The sequence below is a fragment of the Terrapene carolina genome, unplaced genomic scaffold (assembly GCF_002925995.2).
Source record: "Terrapene carolina triunguis isolate 2854851 unplaced genomic scaffold, T_m_triunguis-2.0 Scaffold68, whole genome shotgun sequence".
Lineage (NCBI taxonomy): Eukaryota > Metazoa > Chordata > Testudines > Emydidae > Terrapene > Terrapene triunguis.
In genome coordinates this window covers 28,029,376-28,051,405 of record NW_020664419.1, presented here as the reverse complement: position 1 = coordinate 28,051,405, position 22,030 = coordinate 28,029,376, and the positions used below count along the sequence as shown (strand labels likewise).

Sequence of the window (22,030 nt, the reverse complement as noted above, 5' to 3'; positions counted from 1 at the left end):
TCAATGCTACTTCATTGATTGCATCACTTTATGTACTGGAGAACAAAAATATTTACAGTGTTTACAGTGCTCTTTCTGTCCACCATAGGGCCTGATCCTACAAACAGAGAATCAGTCCTTGGCATCTGCACAGGAAATGAGCACCAACATAGTTAAAATATTATGCTACGTGATGCTGAAACCCTAAGAGGCTTGGAGTTTGTTTTGAATAAAAAGGCAAAAGTTCAGTTACTTATCCACAACATTCATATGGGCTGAGGCCTCCAACAACCCATACAAGTACACAGTTGCATATGTAGTTTTGCATACAGAAACTAGGGGAAATTTTAGAAAAAAATGGCATTAAAAGCACAATAGCACTTTTCCTAATAATAATGTCAGTCCCATTATTCTAACCCCAAAATCTTCCGTCTACATCAGGGTTGGCAACCTTTGGCAGGCGGCCCGTCAGGAAAATCCACTGGCGGGCTGGGACGGTTTGTTTATCTGCAGTGTCTGCAGGTTCGGCCGATCGCTGCTCCCACTGGCTGCGGTTTGCCGTTCCAGGCCAATGGGGGCTACAGGAAGTGGCGGCCAGCACATCCCTTGGCCCGCGCCGCTTCCTGCGGCCCCCATTGGCCTGGAACGGCAAACCGCAGCCAGTGGGAGCAGCGATCGGCCAAACCCGTGGACGCTGCAGGTGAACAAACCGTCCCGGCTCGCCAGCGGATTTCCCTGACAGGCCGTGTGCCAAAAGTTGCCAATCCCTGGTCTACACTCTTGAAAGGATTAGAAAACCAGACCTACGAGGAAATGTTAAAAAACAAACAGGGCATGTTTAGTTTTGAGAAATAAAGACTGAAGGCGGGGGATGGGATAACATCTTCAGATATGTTAAAGGCTGTTATAAAGGGGACAATGATCAATTCTCCCTATGTCCACAGAAGGTAGGAAAAGAAGTAATCTTCTTAAACTGCAGCAAGGGAGATTAAGGTTAGATAGTAGGAAAAACTTTCCAACTATAAGGATAGTTAAACTCTGGAATAGACTTCCATTTGTGGAGGTTGTGGAACCCCCATCTTTGGAGGCTTTTATGAACATGTTAGACAAAACACCTGTTAGGGATGGTTATGGTTTACTTGGTCCTGCCTCACCACAGAGGGCTAAATTAGATGACCTCTCAAGGCCCCTTTCAGCTCTCTATTTCTAGGATTCTATGAAAAGCGCATACAAAACATTATTATTACTATTACTGTTATAGCAAGTAAAATTGTCACCGAATTTAGATTTCCACCGATTTAGATGGGGTGAAAAATTGTATTACTTTTGCATTATCTTTGAGCAAGATAAACTAAGGAAATGTTATGATTTCTGTTTCATCTTGACTCCATTTAGAACTGCGAAAGCCTGAGGCTGAGAATTACTGACCTCTAGTTACTGAAGTTTCTTATTAGATTTTGCATTGTGTCACTACAGTGCAGTGGGAAATCATAATGCATATAAGGATCTATGTAGATCTCTACAAAATATTTCACACGCAAATGACTCCAGCAAAATCTTTATTTTTTGTTGTTGCCCTTATTGCAGCTAGATTAAAAAATCTACTTTACAAAAGTGATGTGCTGCTGACATTGCGATGAGGGACTCCCATAAAAACAAAACAAAAATCCATCTCCCATGGGTGGGATAAACACTGCATAAAATATGAGGGATGAATACGTTGATAGCAGAGGAGTATTTATTTGCATTCCCATTCAAACATTTTCTCATAAGGTGAGGGAGGAGCTACAAACTTAATTTAAAGTGCAATTGATGTTATAGTTTGCTCCTGACAAAGAGGTTAGGATAACACGGTGTTCAACTGACATATTTTAAAATGGGGAGCAGGGATGAAGTTATTGTATGGAAGTCTAGGCATTGCTCCACTTTCCCCAGGACATATTTATTTATGGATCCACAGAATTTCTGCTATACCCCAGCTCTTAAACAGTGCCTTGGAGGAACCACTTCAGTGTGCCAGACCCCAACGGGGTCCCACTCTTCCTTAAGGATAGGCCACATGGCCACAATGCCTCGGAGACTGAGCCTCTGGGCTCCAGAACTCCTGTTTCACACCGTGAGATACACCCAACATTTCCAGTTGGAGAGACTCCTTTTTGACCTCTTCAGTGATCCATGCAGCTCCGCGGTGACATCAGGCAGCCTTTCCAAAACAGACTAGGGTTTAATAGTCAACTGGAACATTGCATTAGAAAGTACTTAGATTAGCACAGAGAAGCAAAGGCTAAGACATCATTCAAACTGACCAACCCACGGCTACCTGGAGCGACAATGCTGTGGCACCATCTTGGTTTGCTTGCATCTCTCAGTCCCAGGTGAGCCCCTTTGTCTTTCCAAAGGCCAACACTTAACCTAGCCTCCTGTTACCTCTTGATCCATTGTCCTCCTCCTGCTGACCAAATGCTAAGTTCACACGTTCTACCTGCTGGAGTTTTCCCTGGACAGATGTCAGCTGTTCAGTCATGGGATCCCATTGCTTTTTCAGATCCTCCATTGATATAGGTCAGATTCAGCCAGACCCTTAATGACCTATTCATATCACCCTGGACAGTTACATGACACAAACACCTTAAGTCTCCTGCTCTGTCCCAAGAGAAACTTTTTAACCCTTTTGCACTAACTGGGCATCAATCCCTAGTCAAGTAAGACATTCCCATGCATACCATTCATAAAAATATTACAGAAAATACTCACTTTGTCATAACCTGTTACTCGGTTTCAATCCTGGTGCAATCCAAAGGCAAAATATGTGCTTATGAAAATCATTTGTAAGAACCCCGGGATTAAGTCCTATCTGGCAGGGGTGATTTACTAGTACACAGGACGGAAGTATGCTCTACCAGTAGGAAAATACCACAATCTTCCCTTCAGTATGGTGGTAGAATTGTTAAACATCTCCTTCAAGACAGCACCATAATAAGATACTGGTCAGTCTTAAAAAAAAAAAAAAAGCCATCTAACTCAGGTAACTCAGTGATTGTAGCTTAGTAGTTGCAATATTGTAAGCATTCCCTACAACAACTATAGGGATGTTTAAGGAATAGTACAAATACTGAGGTAACCGTATCTGTTTATGTAAAACAAGATTGGTGGGATATAAGGGAGGATCATGGTATCCAGCCAGAAATCACTGCTTTATACTTTGCAAAACTAAAAATTCCGCAAAGGTCAAAGTTTCAACTGTGCTTGCTGCAGAATGTGGTTTTCACTAGGTGGTTTGCAGTACAGCCCATCCATTTTTAAAATCTTGTACTTTGCATTGCGTATCCTAAGTAATGAAATTAAAAACTAATCTGTTTTTAAAAAAGGAAAAAAAATATTTTGTCATGGTTAGTAGGAGTGTATGGGGAATTACGTGGGACTGTTTATGAAGGAAAGTGTAAACAACAACAAAACTCAACAGGAAGGAAAAGGATAAGCGAGGAAAATAAAAGTTGGGGAAAATCAAAACACAATTCAGCTCAGGTTGAATCAAATCTGAATTGTTTTTGAATTTGTTTTTGAATAAAAAAAGTCAATTGTGGGTCTGATCCAGAGAAGGCATTTGGACATCCCAGGGGAGTATCCTAACCATTGGACTAAAAGTGGCAGCACCACCACACTCACCTCCTGCTCCTCATCCTCTGGCTGTTTTGTGAATGGCCAAAACAATTTGTATCAAATTTGCAAAGAGTTTTGGATCAACTGAAACTGAATTTTTTGTCAAATAAATTATTCATCTGAAAAACGTTGCCTGGCTCTAATCCCAACTCTTCCAAAACAATACATTTCCAGGACTATTGTTTCTCCTCTTGGCCATCTGTTGAAAATTTAACAAAACATTGGTACTTTCTTCCACTACAACATCTCAAAAATCCATCCCTTCTTCTCCATTCCTACTGAGAAAACCTTTCTTTACACCCTGGTTATCAGTCAAGACTCCCATCTGAGGTTTGCGTGTGGGTGGGGAGTTTTGATGGGCACAGGACAAAAACCAAATAGAATTACACCCTTTTTTATAAATGGAATAATAAATGGAAACAATAATAATTAAAACCACTACTACTTTCTAGACTACCTAACTCCTGTCTTGCACCTCTAATCTCTATCCAAAATGTTGCTGTTAATCTCATCTCTCTCCCCCACATCACCATCCCCACAATTCCAAGTCCAGTCTATGACACCACATCTCCTTTTGTATTAAATTCAAACTACTCAGTTCCCCTTCAAGGCCCTGCACCAATCTGCTCTGCCTACACATTAGCTCTAGTTTCCCATCATTCCCTTGTGCTGCACTGCCAATTCCTTTTGTATTTTTCTCCCCCAGATATCCTTGGAGTCCCACTATCCTGTCCACTATCACATCTCCTGTCACATCTCATTTAAGGATCAATCTTGGCCTTACCACCAGACTTGAACAAGGGGCAGAAGATCGCTGCCCTTCCTTGGAGCAGACCAGAAGGTAGAATATGACTGCATCAGGTCTATACCTGGCACAGAATACTTCCTCCTGCGTAGCAATGTTAAACAGTGCATCAGGGGAGAAGGGGGTGTTCGGAGTCCATCCATTCCCCACATCATTCTGCCCACTTTCACCAGAGAGAGTATGGACTTGCTCCATCAAAACTGCTCTCCTCCCTGTGCTGCCACAATGACCAATGCAAGGAAGCATTTTAGACACCCTTACTCCCTTGCACCACTGCACAAACCAGATTATAATCTTGCCCTTAGATTGGGGCTTGCTCTTGGGACAGGGATTGTGTCTTACTGGTTTGCATAGCTGTGACCGAATGCACTCCTGTATTCACATCCTATTGTAATAATCTTTGTACAAAATATGCCTTGTGAGGTATCATTTAAAAATGAATAACTCAATAACTCATGATCAGTAATATCATGGTGAAATGTATATAGCAACATGTAAAGTTATGATTTCCCCCTGTATGATGTTGTAGCACATGTTCAATTCCACATAGCCCTGACAAAGCAGAAGTTGTTAAACAGGTTGAGAGGGCTGAACAGTGCAGAACACACATCCTAAACCAATAAATGTATCTTCATCTCAATTTACATATAAGTAGTAAACAGGGACCTTGGAATAGCCAGATGGGGTAAACTGGTTTCTCAAGAACAAAAGATTAGCCAGGTATCATCAAAGTTAATGCTTGTCAAGTTGCCATTCTTTGGCAACTAAGGGGGGAGGAACAGATCGATCGGCATTTTAGCAAACAACAACATGGAACCTCTTTTACCATGAAATGCCATGTCTCCACCATCACAGTGGGAAGGAACTTTATCTTGGGGTAACTCTCAGGAAAATGCATTTCAAAGGATGACTGGGCTATACAAGTGAGGGGCAAGAGCACCCCAGGTTCTCTCTCTCTCTCTCTCTCTCTTTCACTTTCACCTAAGAAGACAAAGGAACCAGCCGTTTGACTTTGGGAGGGATCCTGACTGGAAAATTAGGTCAGCAATGTTGCTGGGAACATGTGGTAAGGATTTTACTTCAAACCAAGTCTACTTTGTTAAGTTTTACTTACTAGAAAGTGCTTGATCTTATTTCTCTTGTAACCATTTCTAATTTTAATATCTTATATTTGTATTCAAAGTCTCTCTTGGTAATTAAATAAACTTGTCTTATTTTTAACATAAATAAATCCAGTGTTGCATTTACACTGAACTGTTTGGGTAAGTTCAGTTAAATTAGCAAACTGTTGCATATTGGAGCAATGGACCTCTAAGATCTGAACTGCCCAGGAGAGGGCTGAACAGTGCAGAACATACATTTTGCAGAAATCTCAGGACTGGTAGTATATTGGGATCACCTGCAGGTAGTAACCAAGGCTTCTGGAAGCCATAGTGTAGCTGATGTGTTGCTGACAGGCTGCTAGGTCAGTTGAAGGACCAGGGCTGTAATTATACACAGATACTCAGGGTGTGATCTGTACGCTGTCTGGCTGTTTGTGAGAAGCCCACGTCAGGAGCTACAACAGCAAAGTATTATGAAGCACCCAAGGTTGCAGGGGCAAGTGGTGACACAACCCCTCACTGCTCTGGATTGCACACCAGAATGTGACAACAGCACAGACAACCAAGTCCTCTGCTAAACATGCAACTCAAACTGAATGAGCCAGAGAATTCATAAGAGCCCTTACCATGATATTTATTTAGGGATGGAAAACAACTATGTTAGTGCAACAGCATCTTTGTCCCACTGTGACGCCATCCCAATCTCTAGGGACAGACATCTTATCTCCTCTGAGTCAGCCCTAAGAATGCAGCTTTTTGAGGGTTCTCCTTCAAAAAGGACATCTTTTCTGAGTCAGCTCTGTGCAGAGAACCATAACAGGAGAAAGCGAAGATGTACAGCAATAACTGCGCTGCCACTGTGGATGCTGAATGTAGTGACATTACTAATGCTGTCAGTAATTTGTTTAGCACTCAATTTTAGAGTTTATTTAGGTTTATTCTGACACATCATCCATCATCACACACTAGACATAAAAGAAGTTAAAAATAAAGCTCTAGTAATGTATCTCTAGAGATGCTATTTCTAACCATAGTTCTTTGCCCCCCTCAATTCACTTCCACATACTGAAGCAATTTTCTTTTCATGCTTAGTCAGTCTACTTGGTAAGGATGAAAAATACTTAATGTAACTGGGTCTTTCTAACTAGTTTCGTCACCCCCAAAGAGTCACCAGTCAACTTTGTGGTGACTGTTAATACTGTAACCCAACTAGCATTAGCAAGTCATAGAAATCGAAGGTAGAAAAACTGTGAGGTCATGTAGTACATCCCTCTGCTAATGCAGGATTTTGTTTCCCAGAATAGATTGTCTAACCTTTGTCCATTTCACTTGTAAATGTCCTCAGTGATGAGGCTTCTAGCCATTTCCTTGGAAAACTAGACCACAGTCCAATACCACATAGTCTCTGCTCATAGCACCTTGTGCTGAAATTCCTATCTGAACCCATAGCCAAGATAGGATTAGATTCCGTAGGACTATCCAGCAAATAAAGGAAGTGAAGCTGGTGGCACTATGTAAATAGTGAACTAATGTCTCCATTGAGGCACTGAGATTCTCAAGGTGTCATCTTTCAAATGAGATGTAAAAGCAAGGTACTAACTTTTGAGGTAATTAAAGTGTTAACCCCTGGTTCCTGGCCAACCACCAAATCAGGTAACCAAATTCTGCTTTCCTAAATATTTCCCTGCACTGTCATTTTGAAAAGTTTCCTATCATACAAGGATGAGCTTTTTCCAGGTTTGAAGTCAAAGGAGGCTGCATGCCAGTGAGAAATGACTATGACAACAGGAAAAACCATGAGGAGTCTTTGTGGCACTTTAGAAGCTAACAAATTTATTTGGGCATAAGCTTTTCTGGGCTATAACCCACTTCATCAGATGCATTGAGTGAAAAATACACTAGACAGGTATAAATACACAGAAAATGAAAAGATGTGAGTTGCCTTACCAAGTGGGGGGTCAGTGCTAATGAGGCCAATTCAATCAGGGTGGATGTGGCCCATTCCGAACAGTTGACAAGAAGGTGTGAGTATCAACAGAGGGAAAATTACTTTTTGTAGTGACCCAGCCACTCCCAGTCTTTATTCAGGCCTAGTTTGATGGTGTCAAGTTTGCAAATTAATTCCAGCTTGGCAGTTTCTCGTTGAAGTCTGTTTTGAAGGGTTTTTTTTGGTTGAAGAATGGCCACTTTTAAGTCTCTTATTGAGTGTCCAGGGAAATTGAAGTGCTCTCCTACTGGTTTTTGAAAGTTACAATTCTTAATCTCTGATTTGTGCCCATTTATTCGTTTGTGTAGAGACTGTCCAGTTTGGCCAATATACATGGCAGAGAGGCATTGCTGGCACATGATGGCATATATCACATTGGTAGATGTGCAGGAGAACGAGCCCCTGATGGTGTGGCTGATGTGGTTAGGGCCTATGATGGTGTCCCTTGAAAAGATATGTGGACAGAGTTGTCAACAGAGATTGTTGCAGGGATTGGTTCATGGGTTAGTGTTTCTGTTGTGTGGTGTGTAGTTGCTGGTGAGTATTTGCTTCAGGTTGGGCGGCTGTCTATAAGCGAGGACTACAACAGTGCAAACAGTGAGAGATGAAGTAATTCCTAGTTATAGGAATACATCTGTACAGCCTATTAGAATCCTTCGGGATGAAAGGTATTCTGTAAAAGAAAGCTTTCTACCATTCAATAAATATCACTGTCCCTGTTTTTTCCTGATAGTTTGCCAAAGTGATTCGTGATTTTGAGTGCCTCTTCTTTTGGGTGCCCAAGCTGATACACTTTAACAAGCTCTGGTTTCAGAGTAGCAGCCGTGTTAGTCTGTATCCGCAAAAAGAACAGGAGTACTTGTGGCACCTTAGAGACTAACAAATTTATTTGAGCATAAGATTTCGTGGGCTACAGCCCACTTCTTCAGATGCATAGAATGGAACATATAGTAAGGAGATATATATACATACAGAACATGAAAAGGTGGAAGTAGCCATATCAACTCTAAGAGGCTAATTAATTAAGATGAGCTATTATCAGCAGGAGAAAAAAAACTTTTGTAGTGATAATCAAGATGGCCCATTTCAGACAGTTGACAAGAGGTGTGAGGATACTTAACATGGGGAAATAGATTCAATCTGTGTAATGACTCTGGCATTCCCAGTCTCTATTCAAGCCTAAATTAATGGTATCTAGTTTGCATATTAATTCAAGTTCAGCAGTTTCTCGTTGGAGTCTGTTTTTGAAGCTTTTCTGTTGCAAAATTGCCACCTTTAAGTCTGTTACTGAGTGACCAGAGAGGTTGAAGTGTTCTCCTACTGGTTTTTGAATGTTATGATTCCTGATGTCAGATTTGTGCTCATCACCCCCTAGAATCAGGCTTTAAACATTACGTGATACTACATCTTTGAAAAGCAATAGAAATATTGAAGCCTTGATCAAACTAATGAATCTCTCTCAGCTCCACAACTGAAATGCTGGTCTTGAACACATTTCATGATATCTGGGCTCTCGTCATACTGAAAATAAAAAAGTATCATGGCATCCAAGTAAAATTCGCTGCTCAGCTAGGCTAAATCCTTACTAATCACATGTTGCCAAACTGCATTAGCATCCACATAGCAGACCTGTTGTTAGAATATGGGGAGAGAATGATCTCAATGTCTACTGAATTCTGGGAGGTGCCAATCTGGCCAATGTGATCCACCTGTATTTTGATGAAAGGAAGAAAAAGATACTGCTACTGTCCTTCAGCGCTCAGAGAGCATGCAGAGCATTAGAGCAGAGCTAGTTTTTCCAACTCACCCATCATTTTCCTCAGTTTCATATAATCATTTTCAGAACTTGCCAACCTACCCAAAATGATAAAAAAGGCAAGCAGCTTTAAAAACATGCTCCCAGCTGTTTAACTCTCTAACTAGTCTCCAGGATAGGCAGTTGCCCTTCTACCACTGTTACCACTGCAATATAATTAGTTCCACTGTCTAGAACCAAATAGCCCTGGTCACCTCCTAAACCTAGATCTCCTGCATGATCACACAGAGCACTGTTTGTGTTCCAGCAACCCAACACCTGTCTACTCACTTTTATTCAACCTCCTATTAGTGTCAAATCTATCCAATGCTGCCTTTTTGTTTTGCATGCATCGGATTTACTTATCATAAATGCAACTAAACTTACTCCATATGCTGCATTTACAATTATAAGAAACCTCCTACCTTAGATGGCACTACAACAATAACAGTGTATGCAACTTAAACATGAAAGACTCATATTACATTTCTAGAGATTGTAATATTTGCAATATTTTTTGGTTGTGCAAATTGGAATATCTTAAGAAGCCTGAAGCCCTTTAGGTATTGAATAGACTTCTGTTTCAGTGGGTAAGTTAGGAGTCAATTAGTAATCACTTTTGACCCCAACATCTCCCTATCGGCTCTCAGAGCTAATGAGGACAGAAGAGCAGGAAATTATTAAATGAGTCTAATACAGCCTCCTCAGAGATCCTGGGTTTCTGTGTTAAACAAAATCAATCACTGCCAACTGAAAAGCATGTTAAATACCATATATGAACTTTGTGTCACATAAAGATGCAGTAGAGAATAATGCAATTAGAAATAATTATTGCCAAAAAGGTACTAGAATTTAATTATCATAAAGTATGTCTATACCTGGAGATTATGTCAAGGAGCTCTTTAAAAAGTAGGAGGAAAAAATCTAATAGGAACGGAGAAAAAAAGAGAGGAAAGCAAGTATCAAAATACCAAATATTAGTGTTTTATTTTCAGTTGTTTTAAAGTAGTCAAAATTATAATACACAGTAGTACAGGGGTTCCCAAACTTGGTTCGCGGCTTGTTCAGGGTAAGCCCCTGGCGGACCGCGAGACGCTTTGTTTACCTGAGCATCCGCAGGTACGGCCGCTCGGAGCTCTCAGTGGCCGCAGTTTGCCGTTCCCGGCCAATGGGAGCTGCGGGAAGCGGCACGGGCCGGGCCACTGCTTCCTGCAGCTCCCTTTGGCCGAGAATGGCGAACCGCAGTCACTGGGAGCTGCGAGCGGCCGTACCTGCGGACGCTCAGGTAAACAAAGCGTCTCACGGTCCGCCAGGGGCTTACCCTGAACAAGCCGTGAACCAAGTTTTGGAATCCCTGCAGTAGTATCATGCAGAAGATCATTCTTTTAAACAAGATTTCAAGACTGGAATCATAATCTTAACTTAAATTATTGACTTAACAATGCCCACAGATATCCATCTTCTAAATGGAAATGAAAACCAGTGATATTTTGATTTGTTCTTAGCTGCATTCAACAGCAAGAGGGCAGTCCAACTCTTATTGCAATTGTCCTCTTTGAAACGGAATTAGATCATCATCAATTCTTAATGCTCCACAGCGGGGTGCACATGGACAGTTAGTTTGTGTCAGGTTAGTGCGGGGTAGATTCACAACCCAAATAGTGCAACCTTTTGTGTACACAAGCCTTTAGAGTCACAGGGTTAGATTGTAGTGGGCCAGGGCACAGAATTTCAGTGCTAGCAGTTGCTGTCTGTGGAGTGCTGAGCCAAGAAGAATGCCTCCTGACACTCTGGTGAGCTCAGCAAGAGACTACTATGACACTCTTTTTTGAAGAAGATCTAAAACCTCATCCTTCAGAGCTTAAACCAGTCTCCTGCTATCGAGGCTAGAAGGTGACGTTGCACATCTGCTCACTGTGGAGATTCTTGTACCGTCTTCTGAGACATGCGGTACTGGCCAATGCTGAAGACAGAATACTGGACTAGGTGGACCACAAGTCTGACCCATTATGGTAATTCCCAGGTTCATATCAGAGAATCCCTATGTCCCTTCTTGAAACTGGTATTTTAGGACATGATTGTGAGCAGCAAAAAAAAAAAATAAAAAAAATACCCCAAGTATTTCTACTATTTTGCCCACTTAGAGCACAGTTCATTGCTGCACAGTATGAATGTCAACTGGGCAGAACATCTGCTTTAAACAAAGAATAGCCCTGTCCCTGATTAATACACTGTCCTTACCACACATCACTGAGTGGAGCACCAAGAGAAGAGAGGAAAACATTAATGTAAATGAATGAGAGAGCCATCATAGCATCTCACGTGACTCACTGCTAATCTGGGCACTGCAAATTTCATCTCCAGATTGATACGGCACTTGTGGAAGAATTCTAGTGCAATCATACGTGTGTGTGTGTGAGTAGGTTTCTCTCTCTCAAGTGAGCACCCGCAAACACACACAACATTATTTGAGTAAGACTGTACTGGTCAAGATTGCTTTTAGAACAAGAACTAAATTCATTACAATATTGTACATATATATACAGTCAACCTCTTTCCTCTAATCAATCTCCTATATCCTCCAATTTAAAATGGTGCTGAAGAATGGGTCATACACAGACAAGTTACTCTGTTGACAATCCAAATGGCTATATTGAATTGCCATATATTGTTAAAGCAATGCTAATAAACACTTCATTACAGAATTTGATCTAAAAAGAAGGTCTACAGATCTCTAGAATGGTAAAAACAGAAAATTATGAGGCAGATACTAAGTTATACCACCACGACTCCTACGTAATTTCATATAGGTATGAAATTATGCCATAGCCATTACATACAATTACACCATTGTCTCTTTCAGCAGAGAAGTAATACGCATCAACTCAAGCTAGAAAACAGGGAGAACAGTAAGGCCCTTTTCAAGCTACATTAGTAGTCTGTCATATTTAGAGAAGAATGATTGGAAATGAGTACATCAGAGCTCCTCATGCTAGCCAAATATCTAAAAGTAAAGCTTTGTTCTTTATACTTTATTGAGACATAGTGCAGAGTTGTGCCTGTTTATATTTAAGACTGCTTCCAGTTTTCTAGGATCTGAAGCACACACTTTCATTTCTTAGGAAACGACACTAGTTAATATACCAGTAGAAATCAGAACTGACTTTGGTAATCAACTCAGAACTTGTAGAGATTGCTCTTGGTACAAGTGCTTTTGAAGTATAAGCGCCCTTAAATTTCCTACTCTCCTTGCCAAATAACTGACATCAGAATTCAGTCCTTCAGAAAATATATAGCATAACAGAATACACTCTAGAATAACATTCAACACAAAACAATGAGTAAATGGTAGTCTGATACCACTACCAGAATGTGCTCTGAATGTATTTTGCTAAATTTGATACAGAACTCTGTCAGCGGAGATGGACACTGCCTCGTGCAGAGTCCTAATTTAAGCATTTTGGGTTGGTCCTTGGCTCAGGCAGCGATTGCTTAAATTAAATCAATAAAAATCAGCGTTCAGAAACTTACACAAGTCAAAAAGCCCTCAGCCCACAGGACTTCCAGCTACAGCTCCCTCCCTTGTACTCCAGGAGATTCTAAGTTTTTTAGAGGCAGTCTGGCAGGGAGTTGTTGGCATTGAAGTTCCAAGCTCTTTCAACCCATCTCTTCCTGTCTCTCTTTACACTTGTGCCTGCCTTCATTCCCTGCAGCAGCTGGGGAGGGGGGTGTCTGTCCATAACTGACACTTCTCACAGTTGTGGGGGGGCGAGGGAAGGCTGGTTTTGCTGTTTGCAGGCATAAAAAGTTCTTAACCCCTTCCTGCTTTGTTTGTAGACCCCATCACAAAGCCAAAGAGTGCTCCTCTATCAGAGGTTCTCATAGTACTAACTAGTGTTTTCTTAACTACTGCTTTTGCTTAGTCTTCATTGTCAGTGGTTTTGTGCTAATTATTAAAGAACTGGGATACAATTCTGCCACTCGTATTCACAAAGCATAGAGGGAATCTTTACTCCACAAGCAGTCCCAGTAAAACCAATGGGACTACTCACAGAGTATAAAATGGGAGAATTAGGACATTAGTTCACAGCAGATTATCTAAATGATATTCTTATTCAAAAAATCTTACCATTAGAGTATCTTCATTCTGGAGTACGAGACTGTGATGGGGCTTACTCCCATCACCTGTTAGACAAGGGGTTAAGAGCCAATTAGTGCAGCTGTGATTGATTGATTCCTGATCAGAGGGGGTGGAGCTAGATAAGGATCATTAGGCACCTGGGCCTTATAGGGAACCTGAAAGAACTCAGTAGGAGAGAGACTGAAGAGAAGGTGGGACTCTCCTGCGGACAGAAACTCACAGAGAGCAAGCCAGGCTCCTGTAGGGAGGGAGCACTGAAATAGGATTAGTGAACATACTTCAGTGAAGCCCAAGAGGAGAGGAGAGTGTTTAGTTCAGCACATAGACACCAACTCCATGGGTACTCTGGGCTGAAGCACCCATGGGAAAAAATAGTGGGTGCTCAGCACCACCACTCTCAGCTGTTCAGCAGGGCCCTGCCCAAACAGCTGATTGGTGGGGCCACCAATCAGCTGTTTGGTGGCTGTGAGAGTTGCTTGGGGGAGGGTGGAGAGCAGTGGGTGGCAGGTGGGTGGGGCCTGGGGGAGGAAAGAGGCAGATCAAGGATGGGGCCTCAGGGGAGGGGGTGGAGGGGTGATGGAGCACCCCTGGGGAAAAATAAAAGTCAGCACCTATGGTTCAGCAGAGGAAGCAAAAGCTGGGAGGCCCTAGGGAGAACCCAGAGGTCCGAGAACCAAAGGGAGGCTGTGTAAAGCATAGCTGTAATTCAGCACCACAAAGAGGCTTAGAGGTAGTAAGTGACCCAGGGAAACAGGAGCATGTCTGAAGAAACAGACCGAGCTGCTTAATAGAGGGTCCCTGGGTCAGAATACAGAGTTGAGGAAGGGTATGGGTTCCCCCACCAGCCCCCGAGGAAGAGGCATCCAAGCCCAACGGAAGGAATCTTGAGCCTAAGGTGGGGTTGAAGAGTGATCTGAAAGGACAGGCTCAGGAATAGCCCAAATGGTGGGGGTTTGAAGGGAAGGCTTTTTTGTGATGGGATGTTTATGAACTTTCTCTTCAACCTCCTTGTTACCCCAGAAGAGGACCAAACTGTATATGACTTGGAAGCAAATCCAAGCCATGAAAGACCCGGTGAGAGGCAGATGGCCTGCAGGAGGTACCGAAGACAAGGACATCTTGTAGCATCGCACCCTGACATAAAGAGGTGCAATGGGTGGTGAATACATTACATTTCACAGTCAAAGAGTAAAGCAGATGAATCAAGATCAGCTATGAAGGCCAAACTTTCCAGTAACAAAAGTGTCAAAAAGACATTTTGCGTGTCCTTAGTGAGAAAGCTGGGTTTGTTTTTAATTTTGGCATTGATGCCTATGTGATTAAGAGTGAACAGAAGTCTCTAATGGACAAAAAGTACAAAAAAAAAATCTATAACTGCAGATGTTCTCTCTGAGTATAAGAAAAAAATATCCTACCCTATGTTTGGTTGTCACATTCCTAAAACAATGGTACTTTGCTAAAAACCAGAAGGATGAACAGCTCCCTGTGAAGATTACTTCTCTGAACTGACCAGCAGAAAGCATTCAATAGCAACTTCCCCAACACTTTTCCTAGAAACTAAATATGTTAGCACCTTTAGAAAATTCTACCTCTACCTGCCCGGGCAGCAAGAATTGTTTGTGATCTTGAGATTGAGCCATCTCACCAACTCACAGAACCTTTTTTTTTTTTTTTTTTTTCAGTTGTCAGCATTAAATATATTCATAAGCAGGAGACTATGAACAGGAGACAATGCTTGGATTACCTTTCATATTTTTCTACTTTAAGGGGAAATTATACTTATGTTGAAACCAGATGGACACTGTCTCTCATAGTGCTGGGGCAGTCTCTCTGTTTTCATGAGACCATGTCTGAATGAGCATTATAGAAACTATATTATCTTTCTTTTATGATAAATTATTTAGAATTTGTTACCTGGTTCTAGCAGGTTACTTGAACCCTGATTCCAAAGCACCTGTGGAAGTTCAATGTTCCTAACTACATGATGGAACCAAAATAAATGTGTCTTAAAAGTATTTGCAAGTGCAGCACTTAATAAAGGGCATAAAGTTTCCAGTTTATACCTTTTAGGATAATCTATGCTAACCGAATCCATTAGAGCTACATAGGAACAGCATTCCAAGAGGAGCTGTGGAGGCAAAAAACCTAACTGGCTTCAAGGCTGAGCTTGGTAAGTTTATGGAGGGGATGGTATGATGAGACTGCCTACAATGGCATGTAGCCGATATGTGACTACTAGCAGCAAATATCACCAATGGCCAGTGATAGGACACCAGATGGGGAGGGCTCCAAGTTACTACAGAGAACTCTTTTCCAGATGTCTGGCTGGTGGGTCTTGCCCACGAGGTCTGGGTCTGACTGACTGTCATATTTGGGGTCGGGAAGGAATTTTCCCCTGGTCAGACTGGCAGAGACCCTGGGGGTTTTCACCTGCCTCTGCCGTATGGGATACGGGTCACTTTCAGGTTAACACTAGTGTAAATGGTAGATTCTCTGTAACTTTAAGTCTTAAAATCATTATTTGAGGACTTCAGTAACTCAGCTAGAGGTTATGGGTTTATTACAGGAGTAGGTGGTTGAGGTTTGGTGGCATGTAACATGCAGGAGGTCAGAGTAGGTGATCAAGATGGTCCCTTCTTGCCTTAAAGTCTATGAAATAACAGGAATTGTAAGACAAAGTGCAAACTACAGAGTAATCCATAGTCACAGTAGTCTGCTTGTAGCTTTTGCTTTTAGCTGATGATTTCACCACTTCTTTTAAATGTGAGGGATTACAGAATGTACACACCGTCTTTGGCTGTCTGAAAATTTCCAACCTCCTACAGTAATCAGGTGGAGAGATTATTTTGCTACTCTGTATGTCTCAGCAGAGCCACTCATAATATAGGATGACAGAAAAAAGAGTGCGGAGCCAGAGCCATCAATCCTGCGAAAGGAAGTGGTGTGTACTATTATGAAAATGAAGACTGGGAAATCACCAGGGGTAGATAACATGCCTGCAGAATTGTTAAAAGGGATCGGCAATCGCAATACTGAAATTATGTGGAAAAATTGTAGTGATATATGGATGACTAAAAATTGGCTGGAGGACTGGACAAAGGAAATTTTTCTGCCTTTCTCAAAGAAGGCAGACGTGACAGTTGTAGTAACTATCATAACATCACACTGGTATTGTATGCGAGCAAAGTTCTTCTCTGCATAATTCAGAATAGCATGAAACAAAGGATAGAAGCAGAACTACCACCACAACAGTCTGTTTTCAAGGCACATGTGACCAAATGGCGAATATTAGTCACATCACTGGAAAAATGCAGAGAGTACAATCACCCACTGATCACATGCTTCACTGACTACTCAAAAGCGTTTGATTCTGTCTGACATGGCCATCTTTGTAGGATATTGGCAGATATGGGGAGTCTAAAGCATTCCAAATTGGCAGATATAGGGAGTCCAAAGCATGAACTCATTGCAAGTCTCTTCCACCAACATCAGCCATGGTGCGAACAGTGGGCATTCTATGAGACAAGAGTGTATTTTGTTGCAAGCCTCTAACACATACACCGAATTTATGATGAAACAAGGCTTGGAAGGTTTTGACAAAATAGAACGAACTTGGATTTCCATTAGTGGACATCTAACTGACCTCACAAATGCTGATGATATTACACTCTTTGTAACAACTATGATGCAAATGTTGGAGTCTGTAAAAAACAGTTAGTGAGGAATATGGACTATTCCTGAATGTGATGAAAACAAAATGCACATACGTTGACTCAGCTAACAAAAATAGGATGCAAGCAGAAATCATAATTAACAGACAAGCTAGAGAGGCAGCAGATTAATTTAATTATCTGGGATCACATATAGCCAATCAATGAAGCTGTTTCAAAAAATCAAAAAAGACAAGGGATGGCTTGCTCAGGAATTGCCTCCCTTAAGAAAGTGTGGAAAAACCATTCTGTCTCAAAAGGGGCAACTGGTGAAAAGACTAATTTTTTTTCCATACAGATTTATGGATGTGAATAAAGTTAATGCTGCTGACAAGAAGAAAATTGAAGCTTTTGTAATGTGCTGCTGGCAAAGACTCTTGCATATTTCATGGACAGAAAAAAAGATGAATGTCTATGTTAGAAAAAAAAATATCGAAGAGAAGCAGACCCTGATGTCAAAAACCAACAGACGCAAACTTACGTACTTTGGTCACTTTAGGCATAGGAAATAACCTTGAGAAAGTTATTATGGAAAGAATGGTGGAGGGTCATCGTAGTAAGGAATGATCAGTGAGCAGATGAATGGATGGTGCAGCAAATCACTGGAAGGTCAGATGCTGAGTGCTTGAAGATAGTGATGGATCATGAAGGCTTCTGAAAATTCTGCTGATATAATTGTTATGCAGACATGAATAAATAGATTTATTAACAATAATCTACTCCCTTTAGTTGTATAAAGATGATTACCAAGGATGTTGGCAGCAAAACTAGGAGTCATACTAACCCCTCCCACCCATTCTACAGATAAGTGGAGACCTTTTTCTTTTCATCAAATGAAAATGAGATGAGACCTCCACCAGTCTGAAAGTTGAGTCCAGTTAACATGTGACCTCAATTGCCTACCAAATTTGTGAGTGCATCTGGTTTGTACATGCAAAACCCATATTTGCCCTCACAAAACCTACCTTCTGATTATCACACTGGGTAATTGCACATAATGTCGAATTACCCAATTTGATAACAAACGGGCTTGCAAAATTTGCATGAATAGATAAGGTGGCCCACTAAAAATGTGTCCCTTAGGTACCCAATGAAACTACATTATGTTACTGCAAACAGGGAGGAAGAAAATTATTGGAGATGGAGTCCCACAATCCATGATGGAGATAGCTGAGAAAATGAATTGATCTCCAGAGTAGCAAACTATGGAAACAGAATGTATATGATGATCTATGCTTAGCTCTGTGGGTAGGTACTGAAATCCCCATTAAGCTGTTTTCTTTGACAGTCAATGGGTGAGATCAAATTCTGATGTTATGGCATGCAACATTTTTATTTAAGGACTCAAGCTGATATGTGAGTCATTTTTCAAAGGCAATCTTTATTGTATCCATATAGAAGCATCTTTCTTTTGTTGTTGTTAACAGAGTCTAGATCAAAATATGCCATTTTACATCAACTATTTTTAACATATACTTAACATCATATTTTATTTCGTCTAATTGCAATATGAATGCTTTCTAATAAGGTTACCTCAGCAAGCTTACAATGAAGACTGCACCACTGCTAATGTTTTACTTAGCTGTACCATAGCAGTTCATTTGCTTCACAAAATGATTTCAAAGTGAAATATTTTCATACCTCCCTCTACATCAGCATTTTTGCATGCTGCAGGCTCTACTCAGCTACTGCATCTGCCGTGAATCATATCTAATGATCATTTTAATGAAAGAAGAAATACTATGCGTGTAAGGTACATACATATTTTCTTTTCCAATAACATCACTAACGCTTTTTTCAAGAACACTAACTTTCATGCAGGAGTGGTCACTTCAGCCTCAGTGGTATTAAACCTTTGAGTCTAGATTAGACTACGTGCATTTTTGGTTTCACAAAGAACTTAAACAAACAAACAAAAATTCCACTCTAGAAAGCCCATGGGTTTCAGCATCATTCAAATTAAAATACAGAATATATTAGTCCAATTCTATTAACATCTCACCTGCACTACCAAACTAAATCAGAAATGAAGATGCTAAAGAAGAAAAATAGCACTGATTCACTGCCCTTTGGAAAAAATTATGCTATTAATGAGTAATTCTTGGTTTTGAGGATTTCGACCATATCATCACAAAACTAACCAATTAGTAGGTTAGCTCACACATATAATAATGTCAGACACATATAATCTTTTTTTATTTGAATAAACAATTAAACGTGATGACTTTTGTGCTGGTAGATACTGATTGAATGGATCTTTGCCTCTTACCATCCACGCAGGCTGGCCTTGCTCTTGTTGTACCGGCAATCTGTCCTTTTCTACATGCACAGCGAGCTGTTTGTCGGGCTATAGTCCTTCGGGGCTGACTGCTATCTCTGTCCAAAGTAACAATCTCACATGTACCTGCAGCCAGTTGACCTGGAAAAAGAACCAGCAACAGGTACCAGAGTCACTGAATGCACTACAGGCAATCTATTACAGCTGAATAGAGTCATGGCCCAATGTCACGGCAGACACTCCACAACAAATGGGAAGCCAGCTGACGGATATAATAAAACTGAGATGCCATACAATTTTTCTTTGTGGTGGACATGTGAAAACCTTGCAAACTGGTTCTGTCAGAAAATGGTTATTGTTCTATAAAAGCAGGAAAGGTAGGGTCAAACAGATTACTTTTATGTTAGTTGGTGTAAAGGAACAATCCATTTTTGCAGCAATGAAATTAAATGTGGCACTGTCTATACGTGTGGAAAACAAATGTTTGAAAATACCGAAGGGAAATTTCAGAAAATATCTGCAAACAGTGTCCTTTCCATGAATGTAAATCTTAATTACAGGATTTTTTAATTTGAAAATCCAGTTTTATAACAAAGTATTTGAAAATTTGAGCAGATTTTTCAATTTAGCTTCCATCCCATCACAATAAAATACAAAAGCACTTACATACATATTTCCTATTAAATATTAGCCTGTGATCCTTTTATACACTAATCATGCCATCAACTTGCAAACCACATCAAGATGACACTATTTAATAGCCAAACATATAGATATATGTATAAATTCCCCTGATCTATGTTGTTTTCTCCAAAGATACTAAGAAAGCCCATTCAGTTTGATTCTGGATTTCATACTTGCTTTAGGATAGATAGAGAAAGTAATAGAAAATGTTTTTGGTGGAAGTTGTGCCAAAAGTGAATCTTGAAAGTTTGAAATGTCACATTCCTTTTGAAGATGTTGATAACATGACACTAGTAAAGGCAAATGTTAACTTTTGCAAGCAAGACAGATATATTATAGATAATACAGTGGTTAATAAGGTAGAAAAACAGACTATCACTTTTCACTGGGCAGGTGTATTATTTATCTCTTCTAGATTTTATGTTACAGTGCAAGATAGCACTTTTATTTGGTCTTGTACTTGCATGCAATCAATTACAACCATTTATGTGAACATGTGCAAAAATGTGCCTGAAATTCATAAGCTAACTACATCTAGTTCTCAGAATACTTGAGATGGAATAAATGCCAATCTGGAGATGACAAACCAGGCTGTGCAATTTCAACAATATTTCTAGTAAATGGTTTCAGGTCTATTGAAAACTTTAATGTTTCTTGTCAGGTGGGTCTTATGATGTAAGGTGCACATTTGAGCAAGCAGTTAAAGACTGTGATATCTGATCTTTTACTATCATAGTTCCATAAAAATAAACCCTCTTATTTCACAAAAAGCTACCTAAAAACAAAGATAAATTCAAATGAAGTAAAGTCTAAATGATTAAAATAATATTGCCATTTTTTCTACATGTAATACAATTCTCACCCAGTAGATTCTCGCCCTTAATGTTTCTCAGCTTATGTTTCATGACCACTCCCCCTGGGAAACCTCAATAAGATTTTTGAAATTGTCAGAGGAGCAAAATATTGATGGGTCTCATCCAGCCGCTGGGACTCATTCACCAATGAGTTGATCTAATTTTATGTTGGTGAAACTCCATGATATCAGTGAATTATACCAGGGTAAAACTGAAATAACACAATGATGAATCAGGAGCACAGCATTCTACAGACTACCACACATATTTACATATCTGTATTAATCTATCTAAAGGTTTTCCAAAGCACCCATCACCGTGTTATCTAGTGCCTACTAGTTAAACTAGATTTGCACAGTGAGATTTTTAGAGAACTTCATGAACCTTCTTCTCTTCTGCCTTCCCTGGTTAAGATGTGTTTATCTTAAGCAGGGTCTATTGATTTTTTATTTTGTTTGCTTTTTCTCTCTTCCTCCTCTCTTCCATTAATCTGGTTATGGTGGGGAAGCTTTTCAAGAGAGGACGACTTTGCAGCTTGCCCAGCCTCTGTATTTGTCTGACCTCCCTTGGAAAACTATTCCAAAGTTGACACCCCTTAAATTGAAGGAGTAAGTAAGAAAGAAAGAAAGAGATTTTCCACATCTCTCATACAACTTGTCCTGCGCTTTGAGAGCTGCATTGTCCCAAAGGAATGTAAATACATTAATAAGTCATGTGGAGATGCAGTCATTGATGTGGCTAGATCAGGGGTGGGCAAACTACGGCCCACGGGCCAGATCCGACCCCTCAGGGCTTTGGATCTGGCATGCGGGATTGCGCCCAGTGGTGCTGTGGGCCCCGCGCCACTCTCAGAAGCGGCCGGCACCATGTCCCTAGGGCCCCCGGGCATGGGGACAGAGGGCTCCGTGCGTTGCCCTTGCTTACAGGCATGGCCCCCCGCAGCTCCCATTGGCCAGGAACGGGGAACCGCAGCCAATGGGAGCTTCAGGAGAGGTACCTGGAGGCGCGGCAAGGGCAGCGAACGCGGAGCCCTC

General features: G+C 40.9%; 1 protein-coding gene across 1 annotated transcript in view; it reads right to left on the bottom strand.

Annotated features, from left to right (window-relative positions):
• TAFA5 (TAFA chemokine like family member 5) overlaps positions 1 to 22,030 on the bottom strand; it is a 304,778-nt gene that overhangs the window by 133,958 nt on the left and 148,790 nt on the right. The window contains exon 2 of the mRNA XM_026648915.1: positions 19,450 to 19,599. Coding sequence (XP_026504700.1) covers positions 19,450 to 19,599 — 150 coding nt within the window. The remainder of the gene's footprint in view (positions 1 to 19,449; positions 19,600 to 22,030) is intronic.